General features: G+C 45.4%; 3 protein-coding genes across 7 annotated transcripts; 2 read left to right on the top strand and 1 right to left on the bottom strand.

The window, feature by feature from the left end:
• Positions 1 to 302: 302 nt before the first annotated feature.
• On the bottom strand, positions 303 to 10,040 carry syncrip (synaptotagmin binding, cytoplasmic RNA interacting protein). Of its 5 annotated transcripts, none has more exons than XM_070987144.1 (11): positions 9,894 to 10,013; positions 9,038 to 9,197; positions 7,319 to 7,437; positions 6,967 to 7,188; positions 6,222 to 6,398; positions 5,838 to 5,973; positions 5,511 to 5,716; positions 5,163 to 5,312; positions 4,837 to 4,958; positions 4,197 to 4,735; positions 303 to 2,625 (listed from the first exon to the last, which is right to left on the bottom strand). In XM_070987144.1, the coding sequence occupies exons 1-11, from the start codon at positions 9,894 to 9,896 to the stop codon at positions 2,597 to 2,599; spliced, it is 1,863 nt and encodes a 620-aa protein (XP_070843245.1). In that variant the 5' UTR covers positions 9,897 to 10,013; the 3' UTR covers positions 303 to 2,596. The 5 variants fall into 5 exon arrangements, with proteins under 5 accessions (XP_070843245.1, XP_070843246.1, XP_070843247.1 ...); XM_070987145.1 differs by having other exon boundaries at positions 303 to 2,622; XM_070987146.1 differs by having other exon boundaries at positions 4,354 to 4,735.
• A 918-nt stretch (positions 10,041 to 10,958) lies between these two features.
• bub1 (BUB1 mitotic checkpoint serine/threonine kinase) lies at positions 10,959 to 18,348 on the top strand. Its single transcript, XM_070987265.1, has 24 exons — positions 10,959 to 11,057; positions 11,217 to 11,276; positions 11,631 to 11,772; positions 11,879 to 12,075; positions 12,197 to 12,237; positions 12,323 to 12,402; positions 12,492 to 12,541; positions 12,652 to 12,836; positions 12,987 to 13,105; positions 13,428 to 13,873; positions 14,033 to 14,073; positions 14,158 to 14,277; positions 14,456 to 14,566; positions 14,839 to 14,920; positions 15,147 to 15,225; positions 15,336 to 15,513; positions 15,605 to 15,662; positions 15,751 to 16,601; positions 16,769 to 16,869; positions 16,956 to 17,117; positions 17,189 to 17,346; positions 17,440 to 17,617; positions 17,789 to 17,895; positions 18,084 to 18,348. The coding sequence occupies exons 1-24, from the start codon at positions 11,035 to 11,037 to the stop codon at positions 18,280 to 18,282; spliced, it is 3,768 nt and encodes a 1,255-aa protein (XP_070843366.1). The 5' UTR covers positions 10,959 to 11,034; the 3' UTR covers positions 18,283 to 18,348.
• A 1,874-nt stretch (positions 18,349 to 20,222) lies between these two features.
• Positions 20,223 to 22,596, top strand: LOC139347567 (lactoylglutathione lyase-like). Its single transcript, XM_070987266.1, has 6 exons — positions 20,223 to 20,331; positions 21,219 to 21,301; positions 21,388 to 21,528; positions 21,621 to 21,688; positions 21,905 to 21,994; positions 22,498 to 22,596. Exons 1-6 carry the CDS (start codon positions 20,251 to 20,253, stop codon positions 22,590 to 22,592), a joined length of 558 nt encoding a protein of 185 aa, XP_070843367.1. The 5' UTR covers positions 20,223 to 20,250; the 3' UTR covers positions 22,593 to 22,596.
• Positions 22,597 to 23,288: the final 692 nt, after the last annotated feature.

Genomic DNA, 23,288 nt, shown 5'->3' with positions numbered 1-23,288 from the left:
TTCATGTTAAAGGGCCAGTTCTTAATCCGAGATTAGACCCCAGACCCATAATGTAAAGGGGTTACACTGAAGGCTGTAAAAATAATCACACATTGCTTCCTGTGCACATTGAACACCCATACTATTACATTTTCTGCTCGCAGAAAGGTGAAAAGTGCACTCATAAACATCTTCATGAGCTCTAAAATGTCTATTTATACTGTACCTGTTATTTAAAATAGAAACCATGTATATATGGAGTACACATATTTATACACATATACAAGCAACAGTGGCTATAAAACAAAACACACAACCCCAGATCAAAGTCAATAACTTTATTAGAAAAATAGGTTTAACTCACCTCACTGTACAGTATAAAACAATTCATTTGCAAGAATGCAAACACACTTGTTAGCAAAAAACAACAACAACAACAAAGAAACAACATTCTTGACCCTTAAAATTGGTGATCCAACAGAGTCAATACTAGTATGAAAAAAAAAAGTCATCAGGCTCTTTCTGGCAAACCTGGTAAAAAGAGAAAAGAAGCTGCACAATCCTTTCTGAACTGGAAGAACGCTAAACAGGTTCAAGACGTTTCGTGGCAAACGCCACAAAAAGGCAACAAGATTACTGTCAACTGATGTTTGAAAGAGCTTAAAGGAGAAATCCAACCTCTGACACTGATTCACCATTACCTGTGCGCACCTGTGGCGTACAATGCATTCAGAGTTACCCACAATGACGTAACCTGCTTTATTCTGCGATTTCCAACAATTCCCAGGATGCCTTTCTGTGTAGTCGGGTAATATAAATATTGCTGTGGTGTACTTAAAGTAGAAACAGTCCCACAGATGTGATGCATCGTGTGGGTGCATAAACAGATATTTGTGCAACAGATTTCCTCCCTGCGACTGCAGTGCATTGGTGCAAACAGAGTTCATAAAAGTGCTCCATGCACACCAAAACATGATTGGTACCTCGCATCAATCAAAGGGCACGCGTGACATTTTATATTTTTCTTATTAACACCCCCCCCCCCCCCAATATTCACCTAACAAGTACTGTGCGTATCAAAGCCTGATACATCTCCTTCCTCTGAGCCGTAGAGCTCCAAAAAACACACCAGCGAGCCTCACTGTTGCACTGACATGTCCCTCATTACCAAGGACACACACTGTAGTGTATTTTCACTCAATCCCACACACACACACCATCCCACAGAGACGTCAGAGGCCACTGACGTCTGTGGGACAATAACGTCTCTAACAGCTCTGTCAGCGTGTTATAACATCACGCACCGCCCAAAACAAAACGTGCCCAAAAATGCAAGGTACATCACCAAAGCCTCTCATTACATTAGGATGGATTTGCTCCTTTAAATTCTTAACACTTTGACTTCCAGTATAACGTGTACAATGATGAATTAACACAAGTTTTACTCTATAATTTGTCACAACCACAAATATGGCATGATAATCAGTCTACAGCGACATAAAATGTGAAATATATAATCATGCTTTTGCGGTGAAAACCTTTTCCATGCCATGTTTAGTTCGATTCCTTAACTTTTCAGGACGTGGGAATAAATTCATTTTATTCCAGTCCTGCTCAGAGACCCTAAACAAAAGGCAGCTTCATGGGATGTCAGTGGTCATTCGTGTCATGAACAAACACAGATGGGTGTGCAAAGCAGACAGCCTGAGACACGACTTTGCAAACATCCTCACACTGATGGCCACAAACAAAAACGAAAAATAAGACAGTTGTCCCATCGTGGAAGACAGAGTATGATGGTTTCCAGGCAGTTAAGATTTTACACAGAAAAATAACAGTTATAACACAACAGCTGTCTGTAAACTACGTAATCACTCAATTCATGTATCAAGACAGCAAAGCTTGTTGAGGCTCATTTCAGGAGGACCAGCTAACGTCTGTAGCCTACGTCAAGTCTCAGGTGAGAACTAATATTCATCAAGTGCTGCTGTTGTTGTTGCCTGTGCATATCTCTGAGGTGGAGGGGTGAGAGCTGGGGAAGGGGTTTGAACCCTGCCTTGGTTTCCTCAAGTACAAAATCGGGCAGAGCAGGCGAGTCCTCGAAACTGAGGTAGTTAACGGACCCTTGGTGGCTTAGGTTCTTAACAGAACAACTCTCCTGGAATGCCCAACCTTCAATACCGGATGATCAAACCTCAAAGCTACCTGTGACAATCATAGATCGTCACATCTAGTCCACCGTAAAGATGTAAGTTTAAGAGCTCAAAGAAACAAAAAGAAAAAAATAGCATCAAGTTCCACTAAACCACTCCAAACAAAAAAAGTGCAAAGACTTTTCCAGAAGGATGTCCATCATGAACTCCTACTCAGTAAGTCTCAAATGGCATATTTGGGGCTGGGGGCTTATAAACTTAAAAAAAAAAAAAAAAGAAAAGAAAAAACTTAAGATCAAGTTTTGCTCTTCTGATTATCTTCAAACATGGCAGTTTTCAGGAGATGTGCTCCTTAAAAAGGCTGGAATGCCATTGGACCACTGAGTCAGGTGACCTTACCATTCCATCCACTGGCAGCCTGCAGTGTGTAACGCCAAACACTGGTCAGTCTTCATAGCGACACATCAGGACCGGCCTCGACCCCTTTTCCCTGCTAGTCAGGTAACAAAAGGAAGCAATTAGAGAATGGAAAACAGGATCATGTTACATCTACACACACATCTACTGTTCTGTGTCCCTCACGCTCGCTCACGCACTCGCACTCAGTTTAGCTGTAGAGGGAGAAACTGTGTGACGAGTAAAACATGAATTTGCATACAGCACTCTCACAGACTCGCACGCCCTGATTTAACATGCACATGTCAATGCCTTAAAGGAGGACGACAAGCAGAGAATCGGCCCGGCTTGGACCACAAAACGTAAAAAAGTTGGAGGTGCGGCAGGTGAAACGTGGACACGCTCAGACAGGCGGGGGGGGGAGAAGGGGGGGGGGGGTTAAGAGCAGCCATTGTGTCTAGGAAAGCAAAGGGAACAAAAACACTACAAGCGGGTCATGCATGGCAGTTATCTCCCACATTAGCACAATATCAAACCTCCAGATAAACATGCAAGATTAGTATCCAGGCCTTCAACGGCTAGGTAGATCCTTCTGGGACAAGGAAAAGCTTCACTTTCAAATTAATAAATCAAATTGTGCTTTCATTCCCCCCACGAGTAACAAAAGCTACTTGTATGGCAGAATTGTAGGGGGTGGAGTTTAGTCTAAATGCTGCATCGACAGTGAATTTAGGACACCAATTTGTGACACATTTATGTTTTTGGACATGAGAGGAACTCATAAGGATGGAGTATGTCACTACATATACAGAGCACTTGAGAGATGCCGACTATAGGTGATTTGGAATTTGATGGCATGCAAGGTGACACTGTAGCATGTGGCCAACATTGGCAAACCTTTAGTCCATTTTCTTCCACAAGGAGCCTTAAATTTGAAGGCAATTTGAAGAGAGAATTTGCCGAAACATGAATTTGCAACACAATTTGAAGTTTTGTACACGTGTGCGTGTATGTTTATTAAAGCAGACAAACAGCAAAGAATACAAGCCAAAATGTAAAGCCAAAAAATAGGACTGCGATGGTCCTTTTTTTTTTTTCTTTTCAATAACAAGACACGCATTACTTTGTGACAATACAAATTGTATTTTCATTTGTTTTAAATACAAGTTTAGGAGACATATGCTTTGTTGCTGTTAGCTACGTAAAACATGAAAACCAGAATTTCTAAAAACATACATAAAGCTATAGCCAAATAGACAGCTCGAGCACATATTTGCATCTAAAATTTTTTTTTTTTTCAAACTTTGTTATGGAAAATCTTTTAACGACCATCTTTAAAAAAAAAAAAAAAAAAAGGAAAAAAGAAAAAGAAAAAAGAAAACCAGTTCGCCAGAAACAGGTGGGAGTGTGACTACTGTTTGAGTCCAAGCGGATTATTAAAATATGTACAAAAAGATATCTTGCCAGATGTCACCAATTTTGAGGAAAAAAACGCAGGCAACCGTATGGGATTGAGGGCCAATCAGAACAAGTCTCTAAATAAAAAGACAAAAACAAAAACAATAAACACGGATTTTGTTATCAAAGCCCTACTGGTTTACTTCCACTGTTGCCCAAAAGAATCCTGATAAAATTCCTGGTTGTCGGATTTGTAACCGGAATAGTTACCAGAATGATCACCACCTTGGAGCGGTTGCTGAGCAATGGGTTGAGAGCCCCAGTTCTGATTATTGGTCTGGCGACGCTTGGAATCTGGCTGGTTGTACCCATCAGCTTTGCGCTTTCCTCCTACATTTCCACCGCGGCCACCCCGAGCACCACGTACCCCTCCTCGCCCTCTCGGCTGCACGCCTCCTCTTGCGCCCCGCCCGCCGCGGCCTGGTCCGGGTCCGCCACGCTGGGAGAAGTTGGCCCTGCCCCTGGGTGCACCGGCGCCACCGCGTCCTCTGGCCGGAGAGGATCCGCCCCGGGAGCCCCTGTTGCCACCCCGGCCTCGTCCTGGAGCCTGGAAGTCGTCATACCCGTAGTACGGGTCCTCGTAGCCTCCGCGGTAGCTGTGATAGTCATAGCCATAGTAGTCATAGTAGTCATCATAACCGTAGTAGTCGGGGGGGTACCCATAGCCGCCCCGGTTGCCACCTCTGCCCCGGCCTCTGACAGGAGGAGGCATGTGGGGAGGGGGAGGGTAGTAGTAATAGTCATCATACCTGAGGAGTGTGAGAGATTTCAAGGACAAAATGATGAGCACAATTTCAGAGGATACCATCCTGATAATCTCGCAATCGTACGAGCCACTGATGTTTCTTACATTTGGGTTTTGGCTGCTTGTCTCTGGGCTTTGCGCTCCTTCCGTTTCTGATCGGGCGGTTTGGCAAAAACAATCTCAATCGGCTCTCCCTCAAGCTCCTTCCCATTCATTTCTTCCAATGCCTGAGAAAAGCAGGAAGTCGGACACATTTCCTCACATTTTAGCTCATGTCTCACGGTTCAACAATCGCAGTATTTAGGTTCAAGCTGAGAGAGTGTCGTCCCGGGTAACGACTCAATGAAAACAGAACAGACGAGTAAGCTTCTGCTCGAATCCATGGCTGAAAAAAATGGAAAAAACCTGCAAAACAGGCTGAGAGAAAATACCTTTACTGCACCATCCCTCTCTTCAAAGTGAATGAAAGCGTAGTCTTTGAGCTTCTTAACTCGCTCCAGTTTTCCAAACTCACTGAACGACTTCTCCAGGATCTCCTCTGTGACGCCGTTGGCAAGATTTCTCACAAATAAAACCTTCACCTGCAAAATGGACAGAGACAGATTAGAGACATAAAAACATTTTTAGGATGATACGCAGTTCATTTTCAAGCTAAAGGCCCATAAAGCCTGTTATCGTTATTCCATAGGACGATTTTGGTGCCATTTACACCATTAAAGTGACATTTCAAGACCCTTTTCCTCAATTTTTGGGTATTTTCCACGACTGCTGGTGCTCACCTTGGCCATAACCTCTGGGTCAGGATCTTCAATGGGATCGGCCCATTCTACTGTCACCACATTGCCCCAAACCTTGACCTTTCCGCTCATTAGCCGGCGGCGAGCCTGAGCAGCAGTTTTATGGTCTTCGTACTCCAGGAAACAGAAGCCTCGGTTCTTCTTTTTGTCGTCGGGTTGATGGTACAATATGACATCACTGAGACCCTCTGCGAGCAGACAGAAGTAAGATTTTCTCAGACTGAGCAAGTTTAAGTGCCTCAGATTGGACTGAGTAGAATAACTGGCAGACTAAATATCACACCTGCAGCAGCAGACTTTTTTTTTTACCTGTGACTTTAGCGAATTCTTCGACAATCTGCTCCTTTGTTTTACTCTTGGGAATGGAACCAACAAATAGCCTGTTGTTGGCAACAGATATACACACCCCAATGTGCTTTCCAGGGCGAATCTCATGATTATTACACTGGAAAAGAACATGTAAACAATACACTGTAAATTATGATGAAACAAGTCAACCACATCCAACTTTCTGCTAAGAAGATTTTCACAGAAATTCGAAAACTTCACCTGTAGGAGGGAAACTTTTCATCTACATGCTGCAAGCTCCTGGGCTATTATTTCTGGAGCATTCAGGTGATTTTGCACACACAAGTTAACTGGATGTTGTTCAAAAACTACCGTCCTGACTCAGTGCATTTTTGACAAACTTACCAGCTTCACTGCCCCCTGGGCTGCTTCTTTAGTGCAGAAGGTGACAAAGGCGTAGCCCCTGTTCAGGCCACTCAGTGGGTCCATCATTAGCCTGAGGTCCCAGATAGGCCCAGCATTCTCAAAGAGAGGAACCAGCTCATCTTCAAACAAGTCACGAGGAATCTTCCCAACGAAAATCTACCAGAACATAAGGAACATTTATAGATACTTCCCCTTTACAGACCAGAAAACTCCTGCTGCTATTAAGCACATAAAAATCCACAGTCACTAGCCATTTTAAGAAAACTGCATTCATCAGGATGTGATCCAGTTTTCACCCTTAGAACAACGACAACAACTACAGGTGTTTCTGACTTAACTTTCCACTGACACACAAGCTAGTGTGGCTTCTTTATGGGTTTCAACCACTAACCATTTACAAGTTGACAGAGTCATTAATTTGTGAGCAAGTTCAGATGCATAAAGAAATCCAACTAACCCTTCCTTTCATGCAAACTGTTTGCATAATAGACATTAAGTGTGAAGTGACTTGTTCAAACTTGGCTCTGAACATCTGAAGCAATATGCAAAATATCAGGCAGTCTGCGTTGCTTAATCTTGCAGAGCCTTAAAGCTAAGAGTGAAAACACTGTATCGCTGTGAGAGCTTAGTGAGCAATGAGATGCAGTTAAAGACAAAACAAATTCGGTTCCCACTGCTGACTGACAGCAGTGATTTACTCTTCAAACAACATAATAAAGTGTACCTCTGTTCCAACATTGGGTTGGGCACCTGTGTACACTGCCTCAGGTGGGGGCCCGCCATACTTTCGCTGGCCTGTTGTTACATCAAGTGTGTAGTTGGTTCTGTCCAGGAGTTCTTTGATTTTAGCCTCATCTGGTCCTTTAGTGGAATCTGAAACTTTCGTCCCTTGTTTCTCTCTCTGCCTGTAAGTCTTCATTACCCCACACAGAAAGGCACTTTTGTTCTGGAATGAAGAAAAACTGTTCAAACTTCGATATGTACCTATTACGGGGGAGAAACAGCACGTAGTATTTGTAAGCGACATACATCATCCTGAAGCAACAACCCATTGCTTTCCAGGTGATTGAACTTACTTGCACGTGTGACAGATCACTCTCTTTGAACTGGACCAGCACTTGCAGGGCTCCCTCCTCATTGAACTCTTTCAAAGCTTCAATAGCCCTTTCGTCTAGGTCACTATGTGCTACGAGGCCTGGTGACAAAATATTGCAAATATGGTGTTCAAAGAGGAATAATCTGAGCATGTTTGCACTCAGAAACCAAGGGCGTAGGACTCATGCAGCTATGAAGCAGTTGCACAATAGAGACTTCATAATAAACTATCCATACCAGAAGAAACTGATAGCTGAAGACACAAAACCTTAATTATGCCTAAGTTTCATATTTCTGTATGCTAATGTTTTACAGTTAAACAGTGCATACTTTCAACACAATCAATCAGACATGCAGCAGAAAACTGGTGACACTCTCAAAAACAATAACAAAGGACAGCGTGACTCAAACAGAAACAAATATTATCAAAACCAGATTTAAAAGACATTGAGATTCTCCAAAACACTTCAACCACAAGTGGTGCATTTAACAGAGCGGATAACACCTTTGAGGCTCCTTCAGCTCCCTTTCAAAGAGTACAATCCACCTGCTGCAGCCAGACAGCTGCTCTATTGTTTCTATGCGTGCCACAGTGCCAGCTGGCTTCAATCTACTTTTCTTAAACCTTTTATGGAGACACCCATCCTTCTACACATTCAGTTCAGCCTCGACACTTAACAGCATGACAACAAGCGCTTTTCTGAGTGATAACAGACAAAATATCAAATACTTGATCCACTTCTGCAATAACATTTCCTCATGATTTAATCCAAAGAGACGTGAATGCTGGGCACTGATCGGGAAAGAAGATGCATGGCAAACCAGCAGTCAGACAAATCCTACTTTAGATGTGACCTAACTATCCCTCTGTCATCCTGCTACTCAAATGATTAGTTTAACAACCTTTAACGAGGGCTTCACTTTCAGTTATAAGCTGATTATACTACAGGGGAAATCAACAACGAGTGAATGGTTTTTCATTTCCCAGGTCACCATTGTTTCAAGGGATCAATATTAAAGCGCAAGTCTGTTGATAGCCTGTCTTCAAACTGTCAACAAATCCCATGACAAGTCTTGCATATCGTGTCTGAAGCAGGACCAAACCCACTGGTTTCTACCAGAGACATGAATCTTTAATGACAGATCACAAATGTTCTCCTAAAATAGGAGGATGAATGATTTCCAGACCAGCTGTGCGCTTAAATATATCACAGTTAATGTTCAGACAAGAGCTGCTTGTGTGTTAGATTTTACTTTCAGTTTTGGATAAATACACATTTGGAGCTCCAGTGAATATTTCTGGCAGCAGGACGGTGTGTGTGGGATTGACTCAAAACAAAATACAGCCTCTGTTTGCGGTAATGAAGGAACATGTCAGACAGAGCCACAGCGTGGCTCGCTGATGTGTTTTTGGTCAACAAAAGAGCTGCACGGCGCAGAGAGAAAAGATGCATGCGACATCAGATACATACTTGTATATATGTGTGATAAACTCACAGCTGTTCTGACCTTTTCATGGGATTTGTTTACAATACCAACCACAGAATATTGCCACACTTATCTGAAGAAATTAGAAAGACTTTTGTGCCATATCCCATATCTCTCACATGTCCTGTTTCACAACAATGCCTGACATCTGTATGAACACGCTTTTCTCAAAGCAGGTATGCACGAGAGACAATGTCAGAACTTCTGCTTACCTGCTACGTAAAGTTCATCTAGCTTCTCGGCAACTTTCTGAGGTAAACCAGCTTCCAGTAAAGCTGGAAAATGTTCTGAGTGGGTCACCGCTGCGGTAGTGTCCATTGGTTCCTCCGTACCGTTCCCGTTAACATGATCTGTGGCCATGTCTCCAGACATCTGTGTGGATGAGATTATAGAAGAATTAAACGACTGCGGTCACAAGACAAACCGGGCCAACAAAATAGGTGTGCAGTTTGGCGCCACCGTTCAAGACTAAGCACCGCTGGCAAACTTGTGCTTTCGGAGAGGCTGCACTGGTCGCTTAACACCAGTTACGAAACTGAGACAACATTTGGACCATGTTTGTCAAACTTTAACGTCTCATCGCTTACTCACAAATTCACTGAAAAAGGCGGACACCGCTCAGACTAGCCTACCAAAACATAATATAATAAATGCATGAGGTCCAGCTAAACGCAGCTCATTTCCAAACATTCACCACGCCTCTGAAGCTAATGGTAGCTAGCATCGCTGGCTCGTGCACGTCACAGGCCCCAGCCTTGGCGGCGCGTGTAGGGGTCCAACCTCAGTGAGGCTAACATTAAAAAACGAACCTCAGAGCAAAAACCTTTGGTGCGTTTGTTGTTTCTCTAAATTACGAGCACATTTGCCATGCATACAACATCTGTTTAACCAGCCGTCAATCAAAGCGGGCCCATTTTTCAAAATGCCGGCTAGCCATATAAACGAGCTGCTCCGTAATATTAGCTAACACTGGCCGGTCGTGCAACGCATCCAACATCACTGTGCATAAAGCACTAAGTCAACATAACCTGTTCCTGTAGTTTATCGGTCAGTTCAGTTTGCACATACCATGCGTGTTTAAACTTGGGTGCACGATGTTGATCCGCCGTGTTGAAGGTGCTTCTAATAAAGGAAAATATTGACGCCGGTGCTTCTCTGCTTGGTTTCTTTACTCCCGGTGAAACAAAATGGCGGCTACGTAACGTCGCGAGCTCTGCTTCTCGCCTGTATGTAAGGGGTTTCTTGAACGGCTCCTCACGGGCTGCTCAGTTTTCACAAGCTTGCATCCGGCCAGAAGTAATACTGATCCAGTGACAATTGTTATTACAGCTTTTTTTTCAGCGTGTCACTGTCTCTGATTAGCTCACACTTTATCCCGATAACAAAGCTACAAATATGTCACACTACCTCGCGGTTCAGCATATCGTTTCAACATTTGTATATATCTTCACCCTAGTTGACTGTGGCCTTCACTGGCAACAACACTCTTTTGTGGCAAATTACTGTGGATATAACGCATTACTAATTTTGTGCCATGTTTTAGAGGTGGAAATTAAACATACACCACACTACTTTCTTGGTAAATATTTTATTTTGTCTAAGAGTTACAACTTTTATTTTGAAAACTTAAACCGGAAAACTCGAATCGAGAAAGACACTACATCCTCACGCTGTCTTTCACATAATAATAATAAGTTTTCGTGATATATGAGGAAGGAAAATATAGGTTTTATAGTAAATATTATGATTCTATTGAGTACAATTATATGCATCTCTTAGTTTTGTTAAGGGAAAAGCAAGTCAAGCAAGGTAATATAGGTTGATTTAGGTCGATTTTAATATAATTTGTTTTCCTTTTGGTGCATTTTTTTGTCGTAATTCTTGACTTGTACTGTGCCGTTCAGCGCTTATTTGTTTTGATAGCTCTGCTTTTGTGTATTTTCACCCGGAACTTCGTCACGTCGTGGGGGCGTGTCTTTCCGGTAAAAGCAGATCGCTTGCGTTGCTATTGGCTGAGCGCGAAATTTCAAATGTAGATAGCAGGAACGGCCCCGTCTGAGAGGAGAGAAACAAACCCAACGATGGAAGCTATCCAGCGAAATTGATTTGTAAAGCCAGCCAAACAGTCAGTGAGATAGATTGGTCGGTAACAACACACGGGTTGGTTTATTGTTTGCGTTTTTAAAGGATTTTTTTTATTCAAGGCGAAATGGATGTTGCCACTTCATTACAGTAAGTCACCGGTAGCTACTTCAGTAACGGTTAGCTTTGTGCTAACGGCTAGCTTTAGCACCACGGATGTGTCGCTGAATTACAACTGATTTATAAACGGTCTTACTCTGAAACATTACACTACCTTTCTTTAATTTTGGCATGTGTTCGCCCCTTTAGGTGTTTTGAAAGGAGTTTGAGCTCATATACAGGAGACGACCCACTGGATCCATGGGACAAGTGAGTAATTTGACTGGTCTAAGTTAGCATAAGCTAGCAAGTGTTTTTACTTCATTTGGCTAGGAAAGGTTATTTATGTAGGAAACAAAGCTGACTTAACAGCAGCAGTCTCATATTCCCTTGCCAGTTCTCTAATTTGATTATTAATTATGTTAACTTGTAATGTTGTTCAGTCTCTTGATTTTGAAAATTGTCTCTGATCAATTATTAGTTAATTATCTTTGTTTACCCTTTGTTTTATTTTTTATTGGTATTTACTCTGTAATGCTCTCTGTCCAACTTTTAACTGCACTTTACTAACATATGTATGACTGACAGCTGACACTACTGAACATTTCCCTCTATATTTCCAAGGTTTGTGGATTACCTGGAGAAAACATTACCTGCAGACGGTGGCAGCGAAATGTCACTGGTGTTTGACACTCTTGTAGAGAGATTTTTGACTGTTGAGCGATACGCAAATGACGTCAGATATGTGAACTACTGCATCAAATGTGTAAGTCTGCCTCAAATCACATGAGCAGTCACATGACCACAGCTGGTTTGTTATTCAGACGTTGAAAACCTCACCGGAGCACTTCTTCCTTCAAACTGTCCGACAGGCAAGTTATTATTCCGACCCCACTGCACTGTACAGTCACATCTACAGTAAGGGCATCGGCACCAGGACGGCTGCCCTCTACGTGGTCTGGGCACAGCAGTTTGAGCAGAGGGGTTTGAACGACCAGGCCGATGCCGTGTACCAGAAAGCGATAGAGAACCAAGCCCAGCCAGCTGACACTGTTCTCAATGAATACAGGTAACAACAACAAACTGTAAAGTGTAGGCACGGGAACGTGGACTATGCACTGTAGATTCACAGATTCATGCACGACAATGACTTTCATTTGCTTTAAATAAAAAATAAATCTGATCTGCAGGCAGTTTCAAACAAGAACCAGAAGCAAGACATCAGGTAGGAGTGTGTGTTCCTTCCTTTTTTATTTAAAGAGATTTCTATATGTTGTATCAGCAACTGACTGTTGGATTTTTATTCGACTTTAAAGCAGGAGCTCGGACCCCATGGCAAAACTCCCATTTGACCAATCAGATGCCCTCTCACAGAGAGCCCGTGGCTCAAAACAAGGTGTGTATAATTGAATTTCCAGGATAACCATCAAATAACTTCAACATCTGCTTTTCAAACCGAGTAATGATCCTCGTCCTCTGTTACAGGCCTCTGTGGACTGTCTACCCAAACCACCCACACGAAAAACCATCATTACGTAAGTAACGTTAGTTTTCTGTGACCTAACATGCACTGTATGATCTGTAGAATGGGAAGTGCTTCAGGAAAGTCATTTTTTAACGACCTCCTGTCTTTTCTCCTCCGCAGAGTCTCCCGCTCTGAGACGTCAGGGAAGACGTCCTCGAGTCAAGGCTCCAGCGTTCAGACTTTGCCCGAGTACACGACGGAAGCGCTCGCTTGCGAAGGATCTGAATTATGCTTTGAGGAGGTCCGAGCAGAAAGATACTTCTCCGAGCTTCAGAAGAAGCAGGAGAAGGAGATGAGAGAAACCAGTAAGCCAGTGTTTTAAAATCCAGTCGTAGGACTAAATCTGCAATTGAGGCTTGAAAACAAATCCCAAGAACTGCTGGCGCGACTCACCTGCTGTGTTTTATTAAGTGACTTATTAACTTTGTTGCAATGTGTTTTTGTTTTGTTTGAAGTGGAGAAGAAGCTGAGGGAGCACGAGGAGGGCATCCTGAGCATTAAATGTATGTTGGAGGAAGTCAACCGGGATCTGGACGCCTGTGGAGGTTTAACCAGCCGGCCATCACCACAGAGGGTGAGACGGCCGACTCGCCAGAATCAGAGCCACGTTCCACCGATAACGACAGTCTGTGAAACTCCCGTCAGCGCGGATTAATCAGCTGAACCACTTAACTGGTCGACCTCTAACCCCTGGTGACCATAGTAATGAGCTCAACCTCACGGCAGGCGTCACATGACCGCAGTATTGCCGTGCAGTTATTGTACAGCCCTGATGTCATTTTGTCAGCTCAGTATTTTCTGCCCTCACACGACAAACTCAGTTATCGAACCTCCTTTTGCTGTTTAACAATGTGAAATCTTACATGAATCCCTGACCTTTGTGTTGTTTGCTGCAGCTGTCTGCAGTGGAAACCTCCACCGGTCTGAACCCTAATCCTACCCAGCAGTCCTTTGGGCGTCCTCGACCCTCAAATCACCCGAGCAGCCGGCGCTCTCTCGGCTTGAGATTACACACCGAGCCGACCTTCATCCACGAGGCTGCGGTGGCCCCCGAACCTCTTCATCAGCAGAGCAGCACAAACGCTCTGAGCTCAGGGGTGTCGCGTCAGCCCTCTGCCCTGACTGACAGGAGCATTCATTTACCAAACTCCACACCGGCCTCGCTGTCCATAGACCGAGCGATGGTTCCGCCTCAGGCAGCTCAGCAGCCCGTGCTGTTCGAGCACATGAAGCCGCCGCTCCACAGACCCGCTGTGAACACTGATGCTTTCTGCCAGGACGATCGAGCTCATCCCGGCAGCACGGAGAACCGACAGCTCCCAGAGCACAACGCCGCACATCAGTGAGTGACTTAATTCAGTTGAGACCAGTGCAGGAGTTTCCTTAACGCCTCCTGAGGGGTGAATGCAGGGAGAGACGAGAGAAAGGCAACGGATGCGTGCCAGTGTTAAAGAAGCAGTGTTACTTTCCTCTAATTTGCTTTCATTTTTCCTCCTCTCAGGCATGTTGATGACCCCCCAGAGCCCGAGGAGAAACTCAACAGTAAGTCCACCAGTTGCTCGTGAGTAAGGCCTCCAATCCCGGCTTCTCCTGGGAGTTTTCAAGCCTTCTCTTTGTGTCTCCCAGTGTCGCAGGGAGGCACGGGTAACCTGTCTCACATCACTCCCAACAATTCACTGGGCTTTGTTCAGGCCACACCGTCCCGGGTGCTGCCGTCACCTACTGTCAACACACGGGAAGCACTGGGTGAGCACCACAGCCTCTTCACTTTAGTCCTTTACCGGGGAGTCAAAGCGCCGGTACTGCCGATAAATTCCCAGACTTTCCTCCTGCTCAGTCTTCACGTCTTCAGTCCAGCTTTCAAGGGCGACTCACTAAGTTCTGTTGCAGGGAATAACATTTCCTCTGGTTTTGTATCATCCAGATGTGATCATGGACATGTTCCAGGCTCCGACTCTCCTAGAGGACCCGTTCAGCAACACATCAGCGCTCCACGCCGCTGAGAAGGAGGCGGAACCCGGCTACCCAAGAAATGGTAAAATGCCGTAAACAGGCGCGGACATGGCCGAATCATTCATGTGGGTGTTTCACAGTTAAATCCAACGTGGCAGACTTTTGTGGTCCAAGAGGTTTGACTTTCCAATGGTGTAAAAATCTGCATGACAGCAAGATAAATTCTGCAATTACTTTCTGACTTAAGTTGGATTTTTTGTGGGTGACAGATCCTCAAAAGTTCGTGCTTTCTGTTAAAGTTTTCCTGCTGCTTCCTGTCACTTCACTGAATTCTTGTCCCACTGATTTCTGAAGGAGGCGTCTCCTCTCTCACGAAGCCCCCGACCACAGCCCAGTTCACCATCTTCCAGGACGACACCGACAAAGAAAACGGCAGGTAAATATGGACCAGAGAGCGAGCGGCACGTGACACCATGAATATATTCTGGAAAAGTAAAGATGGTGGATGTCTGTCAGCTGTTGCACGTCGACCTAAAATAGACGTATTTAATATTATTAACGTATTCTAACTTGTGCTTTGCTGTGATTCTGTGGCGAAAGGTTACAGTTACCTTTCTATGAATGACGTTCCTGTTATTTTGTCCCTCTTTCACTGTGCTCAGAGGCGCTGCTCTGTCTGTGGCAGAGAGGTCTAAACCAATCAAAGCTCTGGCCGAAATCCAGGTGTCGAACAAATCCAACGTGAGTGTGAAGAAAACAGGATGAAAAAGTTCAGCTGGAATTCTTCTCGCCACCTTTTCACAAACTCGGCCTTTAACTTCCTGTTTTCTAACTGTCCGCCTGCCGATCAGGAGACTCCTTCGGATCTGATGCCGGATGAAAGCACCATGTGGGGCGCTCGCTACAACTCCCTGAACTCGCTGGCTGCGTGTCCCAACAGCACCACAGACTTCGCCATGCTGGCTCAGTTTGTCTCCACTCCGTTCACACACAAGACGCCTTCCAGCACCAACTTTTTCCAGGACAAAGGTACACACACATGCACACACACACACTACAATATGACCTGTATCCTTTCCAGTTCAGAGAGCAAAAAATAACACGTTTTTCGACTCTCCAGAGAACAACTGTGATGGCGATGACGAGGCTTTCATCAGACGCCAGCCAACAAATCTCAGGTAACCAGACTGTCCCTAATCAGTATTGTCTGATTTAAAAGCGTCCCTGTCTGTCTGTGACACTCGCGTCCTCTGTCGCCCCCCGCAGCCCCATCATGGAGCAGAGTTCGTCTGATGAGAAGCTCTCAGAAACGGCCGTCAGTCAGTTTGCGCCGTCCTCTGAGAGACACGGCACCATCGTTGGCGAGGGGCTCACCGCAGCCCAGCTCTGCCTGACCGCCTCCTCCATCACCGCGGTGCAGCCTCCCCCTCCTGCTGTGCTCTCCTTCAGAGACCAGACCATCTGTCCCACCAACTCCTCCATCCACAGGACCACCGCGCCCGCCTGGGAGGTGTACTTGAGTCCAGAGAAGCCTCCAAAACCAGCGTCTCTGATCTCACAGCAGCCCGTGAGTTCAGTCAGACCCAAAGCTGAACCTTTTACGATCATGGAAGATTCCATCAACCCTGCGAGTCCAGAACGAGCCCAGAAACCAGTCTGCGATGTCCCCATGAGCCCAGAGTGTGCTCTCAACCCGGACTGGCTGGCCATCAGGAGCCCAGAGGCCCTGGTCGAGCCAGACCTGGACGCCTTCCTGAGTCCCCGTTTGCACAAGAAAGGGGAGTCCGTCCCCAACAAGAGCCGGGACGTCCCCATGAGTCCAGAACAGCCCCGGCTCTGCGCCGACGTGCACATGAGCCCGGTGCAGCTGCGCCAGCTCAGCGCCGCGGACGAGCCCATGATGAGTCCAGACAGAGGACTCGGGCCGAGCGCCGACGTGTCCATGAACGCAGCACCAGCCGGGACGGCCGCGGCCCAGCTGCTGTCAGACCCCTGGGATGAGGAGCTGATCCGTAATCTGCTGTCAGCGCTCTCACCTCCTCTCACCTCCCACCCCCGCTGCATCACCTGGCAGTGCAACGTGCCCAACATCAGCCCCAAGATCACCATCAGCATGGGTAAGAAGGCGAGCAGCAACTGTCATTTCAGAGGGGCGTCGCATACTCTAACACTCGCACAGAGGTTTCCTGGTTCGATTCCAAACGTACCAAAGCCGTCACAGCTGAGGCGAAGTGAAGAAAACCAGGAGACATATGTTGAATTGAAAATCTTTTCCTCCCGGCAGGAAAAGCGTCCCTGCGAGTCGACTGCGTCCTCGGAAAAGGCGCTTTTGCGACGGTCTTCCAGGCGACTGACCCCATGACCTCAGAGAGGATGGTGTTAAAGGTAAGATAGTGGCAGATGAGGTGGTTGCTTCATCTTCCCAGTGAACATCTCACTCCTCATCTTTGTCTTTCTAATCATCACTGCAGGTTCAGAAGCCCGCCAACCCCTGGGAGTTTTACATCAACACTCAGCTGGACGCTCGGCTGCAGCCCGGCGTCCGTCACCTCTACAGCCGCATTCGCTCCGCTCACCTCTTCCACAACGGGAGCGTGCTGCTCGGCGAGCTTCACAACTACGGCACTCTGCTGGTAGGTTCGCATCAGAGCCGCAAACGCCGTCTTCTGTCTGCCGCGTCCTGAACCTTTGACTCCTCTCTCAGAACGCAGTGAACATCTTTAAAACCCTGAGTGACAAAGTGATGCCTCAGCCTCTCGTCATGTACTTCACCGTCTGCATCCTGAACATGGTGGAGCAGCTGCACAGCATCCGCGTCATCCACGCCGACATCAAGCCTGACAACTTCCTGCTCGGAGAGCGGTAACAGCCAATGACCACGTTCATCAACATGCGTATAACAGTCAATGATGTGGAGTTTTAATCGTTTTCCTGATCGCTGCTGTTGCGTTCCAGGTTCTTGGAGAACAAGTGTTTCGAGGCGGAGAACGTGGACCACGGCCTCGTCCTCATCGACCTCGGACAGAGCATCGACATGGAGCTTTTCCCAGAAGGCACAGCTTTCACCTCCAAGTGTATGACGTCAGGCTTCCAGTGCACCGAGATGCTCAGCGGGAAACCCTGGAACTATCAGGTGAGCGCACGCAGTCCGGTCCTGTCACTGCAGAGGAGTCACACGTCTTGTATCAGCGCAGAAACAGAACATTTAGAGAATTATCCTTAAATTAAAATGTCATTTAAGGCAGGTTTTCTTTTAAAGGTCTCACTGTGTCTGCTGTCCTGTGTGTTTCCCGTGTGTGTTTAGACGGATTACTTTGGGATAGCAGGGACTGTGTACTGCATGCTGTTCGGGACGTACATGCAGGTCACGAACGAAGGCGGCGTGTGGAGGACAAACGGCGCATTCAGAAGGTAATTCAGCCTGTCGTGTTGCTCACGGCAGAGCGCTGATGATTAGAAACCGAGTGGTATGAATGTTGGTTTAAATCGATTCATCCCCGGTCCTGGTCTGCCACAGTGAGGTGGATCAGAGCTGGATCCGGTGAAGAAGCTGGCAGCTTCAGGCTGTCCTGTCTGACTCTTCCTCCCCTGCTCCACAGGAACCCCCACAGCGACCTGTGGCAGCACTTCTTCCACACTCTGCTGAACGTGCCGGACTGCGACTCGCCGCCGAGCCTCCGGAGCCTCCGCTGCCAGCTGGCGTCCGTCCTGCAGCAGAACTACAGCAGCAAGCTGGCCACGCTGAAGAGCCGCCTGGTGGTCCTGCTGCTGGAGAGCCACAAGGCGGCTCGGAGATGACGGCGCTCCGCTGCCTTTGTTAGAAAACGAGAGGTTTGGTGAAATGTCTCTGGAGGACGAGCTGAGCTCCTGATTAGACTCTGTACATATAAAAAAATGTAAATACTTTTAGTTGCTTTTCTACTTTCATTTTGCTTCCAAAGTGTCCTGGGAGTGATGACTGATGTTCTTTGGTAAAGAATAAAATTTGTGTTGAGCCTCCATAAAGTGCAAAAACTATTTAAGAATCACTGTTTTTTAAAAGACTGATTTCCATAAACAGGAAGCTGAGACGATGATTTTGCCTTTTTTAATGTTTTTTTTCACTGTAGAAACACTTGAAATGTTGATAATACAAAGGAAAACTAAACAGTTTCCCACATGTCAGCGTGATCACAGCTTTCTTTATCACTAAATCAAAGATAAAATTGCCTAAAATACAACTGGCGACTGCGTCATGCTTGATACGACCACTAGATGGCAGCAGAGTCGTGCCTTTAAAGCTGCACTAATCAATTGATCAGCAGACTCAATGTATGGATCTGTTCATGGTGGTGAACCCTCACACTCCACAGCTCTGAGGAGCGTTTCAGCCTCTTTCAGCGTCTTGTTTTGGTTTTGCAGCGCGTTTCCTGTCGGTTTCAAAGTGCTGAAAGAAAACAAACGTTTGTCAGTTGATCTTGAATGCGGATCAGCTGTGGCAGATCTCAGGTCAGATCAGTTTGTTCCAGAGAACAGCAGCAAAGCCTCCACAGATCCTGGTCCCAGCGCAGGTCAGGTGTGAGTTCGCCCACTCATCCTCCCTCACCTCAAATCTCTGACCTGTTCAGACCTGCAGCTCAGCTTAACTGCATTTTTCTACCTGTATGTTTACGAGATCCTCTGCCCCCCGCCCCTGAGGGTTTACCACAAACATGTTCATCTTAAAACTGATGCTGACAAACAAGCTGGTTTCATAATGAGCTCCAGGTCAATCAGAATTAATCTATTGGACAGTAAAACCTTTGATTGATGTTGCCACACTTCCTTTAACTTCGCTGTTCTTTCACGGCTCGTTCTGTCTTTGTTCTTGGAGAACAGACTGTGGTTTGATGTTCCTGAGATGTTTCCTCATTCGTTCACGCTCCGTGGAGCGCGGAAATATCTTGTTTTTTGTTGTGATGCTGGAATTTAACTTCCCCCTCAGTCAGGCGGCATGTCGTGTGAATGCTGTGGGCGTTCACAGCAGTTCAGCCAGGACCTGAAGGCAGCGGCTGTCCCGTGACCACGCCCCCAGCAGAAACACCTGGCTGGGAAAAATGTCTGCTGCCTTCAGGTTCTGTCAGAAATCTCTATACTGGCAAAATCTCAGCGATATCTGAGCTGCTTTTCATGCTCCTGTTCAATCGAAAGGAAACTTTTCTGGTTATAATGACACACCAATTTAACTTCTGAAGTTGATAATGTTATTTGGTGAGCGGTAATAATGAGAAAAAATCATCACAAAAAGAAAAATCTCTTCTCAAGACACGAGAGCCATGCTGTTAAACTGAGAAAACTAAAGATCTTTTTGTATTGAGCACTTTAGTCACAGTATATCGTTAATGACACAGTAGCATTATTCATATGGTACAATTAATAAAAGCAGCAATAACAGAAGTAAGTAAAGTTTATTTCTATATGACATTTTACAACCAGTTTCTATTTAAGAGCAAATAAAATCAAATAAAATTCTAGAAAATACAACATAAATGAAGGAATAAAAAATGTTACGTTTGTCAGGAGCCTCAAAGCTGCTTCACGTTTAAGACAAATAAAAGTAAACATAAGATGAAGACATGGATGATTCACTCATTTATGTTTTCATAATTTAACTCTGATCCCTAAAACTAAACAACTCAAAAGCCTTAGAAGCCTGATATCACAGCTCAGAAGCACAATGAACGAGCAGCACCTGAAGGCAGCACGGAGAAGGTGCTGGTGGAAGAACCTGAAGGGTCATTCAGTCTGATGAGCGCCATGGAGGCTCGAGGAGGACTGTCGAACGACGCCGTGTCCGCTGCCTGCAAAGAAGGAGACCCCATCACCAAGGTGACCGTCTTTCACGTCTCATTTCAGGGGGTTTGCTTTATTTCCCTGCTGGGGCAGAGGAGCTGGGCGGTGCGGGGAGGCAGCAATGCAGTCAAACCTGTTGGCAGTAATTGGTGTGTGACTGCGGACCTGCAGCTGCCTGTCGGCCGGGCTGACACTTCACACGAGATGCCTTCAGAGCTGCAGGAGCCTCTGCTGTGAAGAGCGTTCAGGTGTTAAACAGACACTCTGATCCTTCTGGTGTCCACGTCAGGAGCTTTAGTTTCATGTGCTGAAACCTCAGGTGACGTTCAAAGAACTCAACAGCAACTCGTCTTTCCAGACAGTCCTGGATAATCCAGAGAGGCCTTTTCATTGGGCGTAGATCACAGTCAGCTTTGACAGTAGAAGAGTTTCTGCTGTTGAATTGTTAAATTTAAACAGCTGATCGTTGATCTATCAAAGCGCTGAGACAGAAATCTGAGATGTACTCACACCTTCTGCTTAAGTACATGTACCGGTACAACTGTGGAAATACTTGAAATAATAGTCCTGCATTCAAACGTTTACTTCAGCAAAAGTACAAGCAGTAAATCAAAAGTTATGCAGAATGGCCCCTTTCAGGACAGTGACTTTAAAAGTACTTTAAATACTGCAGTGTAGAACGAATTGCAGAAACACATCAGAATCTGTTAGTTGATATGTTTTGTATTGATAATCTGAAGAAAGTGGAGTTTAAGAGTAGCTGTAGTGAAGGTTGTTTTGTTGTCTTGCTGAGGCTGAATCAGACAGAAACTGTGCTGAAAGAGGCTGAAACGCTGCTCAGAGCTGCAGAGCCGGTGATGAAAATGCGTTGGTTTCTTCCCTCAAACAGCCTTTTCTTAAAGAGCTCTTCTTGCCGTTTGCAGGACTACATGATGCAGCAGACGATGCTGAGGGTCAAAGATCCGGCGAAGTCCTTGGACTTCTACACTCGGATCCTGGGCATGACGTGAGTGTGATGCTGAACCTGTCCGAGCGAATCTGATTCAAACTCTCTTCAAACTGTTAACCGCCGGCCTGCTCTCGGGTTTCCAGCTTGCTCCAGAAAATCGACTTCCCTTCGATGCGTTTCACCCTCTACTTCCTGGGTTACGAGGAGAAGTCGGACATCCCGGCCGACATCAAAGAGAGGACGGCGTGGACCTTCTCCCGCCGGGCCACCATAGAGCTCACTCAGTACGTACGATGACCTGAAGAAGCGTTTCATCTGCAGGACGACCACCAGCGCCTGTGTTTTCATGAACGTCATTTCTCTGTGTGTGTGTCAGTAACTGGGGCTCAGAGTCAGATGAAAGTCTGTCCTACCACAACGGGAACAGCCAGCCGCGAGGATTTGGTGAGAACTTTGACTGAGTTCACGTTGATTTCATTGTGACTTTTCACTGTGATGAACTGATTTTAAGTCGAGTGTTTCTGTTCAAGATGAGCTGAGAGAAGAGGTGAAGCAGGAAGCAGCTTCGTTTGTGTTCTTTACGTGTGTGTGTGTGTGTGTGTGTGTGTGTGTGTGTGTGTGTGTGTGTGTGTGTGTGTGTGACCCACCATGTCATCGCAGGTCATATTGGTATTGCTGTTCCTGATCTTCACGCTGCTTGCAAATTATTTGAAGCGCAACAAGTGAAGTTTGTCAAGAAACCAGACGCAGGTGAGTTCTGAGACGTCACTCGCTGTTGTCCCTCTGCATGTTAAGAAAATCCTGTTTAAAAAAGATAAAAACTGGCTCACAAATATTAAATAAAGTTAAATAAAACACAAGAACAAGTTTTACAACATGTACTCACAGTGCAGCAGAAGTATTCCGATCATTTACTGAAGTAAAAATACCACTCCAAAAGTACTCTGTCCTGCATTGAAAATGTTACTTGAGTAAAAGTATCTAAGTATAATCTGGAAAATGTATTTAAAGTATTGAAAGTAAAAGTACTCGGTGCAGTAAAGTGTCCCCTGTGACTGTTGTACTCTTCTATTAACAATCATTAGATTACTGAAGAGCAAACGTTTGAACAAGTCTTCAGTGTCTTATAGTGAGATTTTAAAGAAATGTCTCCACATGGTTGGTATCAGTGTCAGCCAGGAGGTGGCGCTCCGACCCACCTCTGAATTAGTGCAGTGTTCTTCTAAGAAGTTCACCGTCATGTTTCCTCACAGGTAAAATGAAGGATCTGGCCTTCATTCAGGATCCTGACGGCTACTGGATTGAGATTTTAAGTCCGAACCACATGGTCTCCTTAATGTCTCCTTAAAGCAGAGCCCCGCGGGGACACATTCAGGACAGAAGACCACTTTGTTTACATGACTAACCTTTGACACTCACACACAGTCACACATTTCCTTTTCTTGTTCTGTTGCTCTGCTGTTCCCCCTTTCCTGAAAAATAAGAAAATAAAAAAACAGGAAACAGAAAGCGCTCGCTGTTTCTTTGACTCTGAAATAGTTAAAGATGATAAATCACTGGACAAACTAAGATGTTGCCCTGAAGCCTCCATGTTCACAGAGTGCACACAACACCTGTAAAAACTATTATACGCCAACCAGTACTCCTCAAGGCTGCTGGATTACTGCCTGCTGCAGGTTTTCTGTGTGTTACTTTGTGGTATTTTGATTAAACACAACTTTATTTTGGAAAATTCAATGTAATCAAATGACCACAAGTCAACTGACTGAGAAAAATTGTCACAAATACTCAGCAACAGAAGAAAAAAAAAAAAAGGTTCAAAAACAGTAACAACCAAAGCACAACTGTGTATTTCTGATAACCCGGAGATAAACTGTCCCAGATCCAGACATGAATTATGCTGCAAAAGGTCTGCAGATGATATGAAATAAAAACATTAAAATCTAAGTAAAACATTTAGCTTCCTGTGTGTATAGCTTAATTAACAGCAGTATCCCATCACTTCCTGTTAGCATTAAACGCTAAAGAGCGCTGCCTTATTGTA

This window comes from Chaetodon trifascialis, chromosome 19 (genome assembly GCF_039877785.1).
Source record: "Chaetodon trifascialis isolate fChaTrf1 chromosome 19, fChaTrf1.hap1, whole genome shotgun sequence".
Classification (NCBI taxonomy): domain Eukaryota; kingdom Metazoa; phylum Chordata; class Actinopteri; order Chaetodontiformes; family Chaetodontidae; genus Chaetodon; species Chaetodon trifascialis.
This window is presented reverse-complemented; position numbering and strand designations above follow the sequence as displayed.

Bases quoted from the DNA above. Each gene is read 5' to 3' on its own strand.
- syncrip (XM_070987143.1), bottom strand. The intron at 7,438-9,037 runs GTAAGCAGAAGT...TTTTGTCACCAG, and splicing joins AGATGAACTTTACGTAGCAG to GCCTCGTAGCACATAGTGAC. The intron at 5,313-5,510 runs GTGAGCACCAGC...TCCATTTTGCAG, and splicing joins ACCCAGAGGTTATGGCCAAG to GTGAAGGTTTTATTTGTGAG.
- bub1 (XM_070987265.1), top strand. From the start codon at position 11,035: ATGGATGTTGCCACTTCATTACA. The intron at 12,837-12,986 runs GTAAGCCAGTGT...TTTTGTTTGAAG, and splicing joins GAAGGAGATGAGAGAAACCA to TGGAGAAGAAGCTGAGGGAG. The intron at 15,226-15,335 runs GTGAGTGTGAAG...CCTGCCGATCAG, and splicing joins AGGTGTCGAACAAATCCAAC to GAGACTCCTTCGGATCTGAT.
- LOC139347567 (XM_070987266.1), top strand. From the start codon at position 20,251: ATGAGCGCCATGGAGGCTCGAGGAGGACTGTCGAACGACGCCGTGTCC. The intron at 21,302-21,387 runs GTGAGTGTGATG...TCGGGTTTCCAG, and splicing joins ACTCGGATCCTGGGCATGAC to CTTGCTCCAGAAAATCGACT. The intron at 21,529-21,620 runs GTACGTACGATG...TGTGTGTGTCAG, and splicing joins GCCACCATAGAGCTCACTCA to TAACTGGGGCTCAGAGTCAG.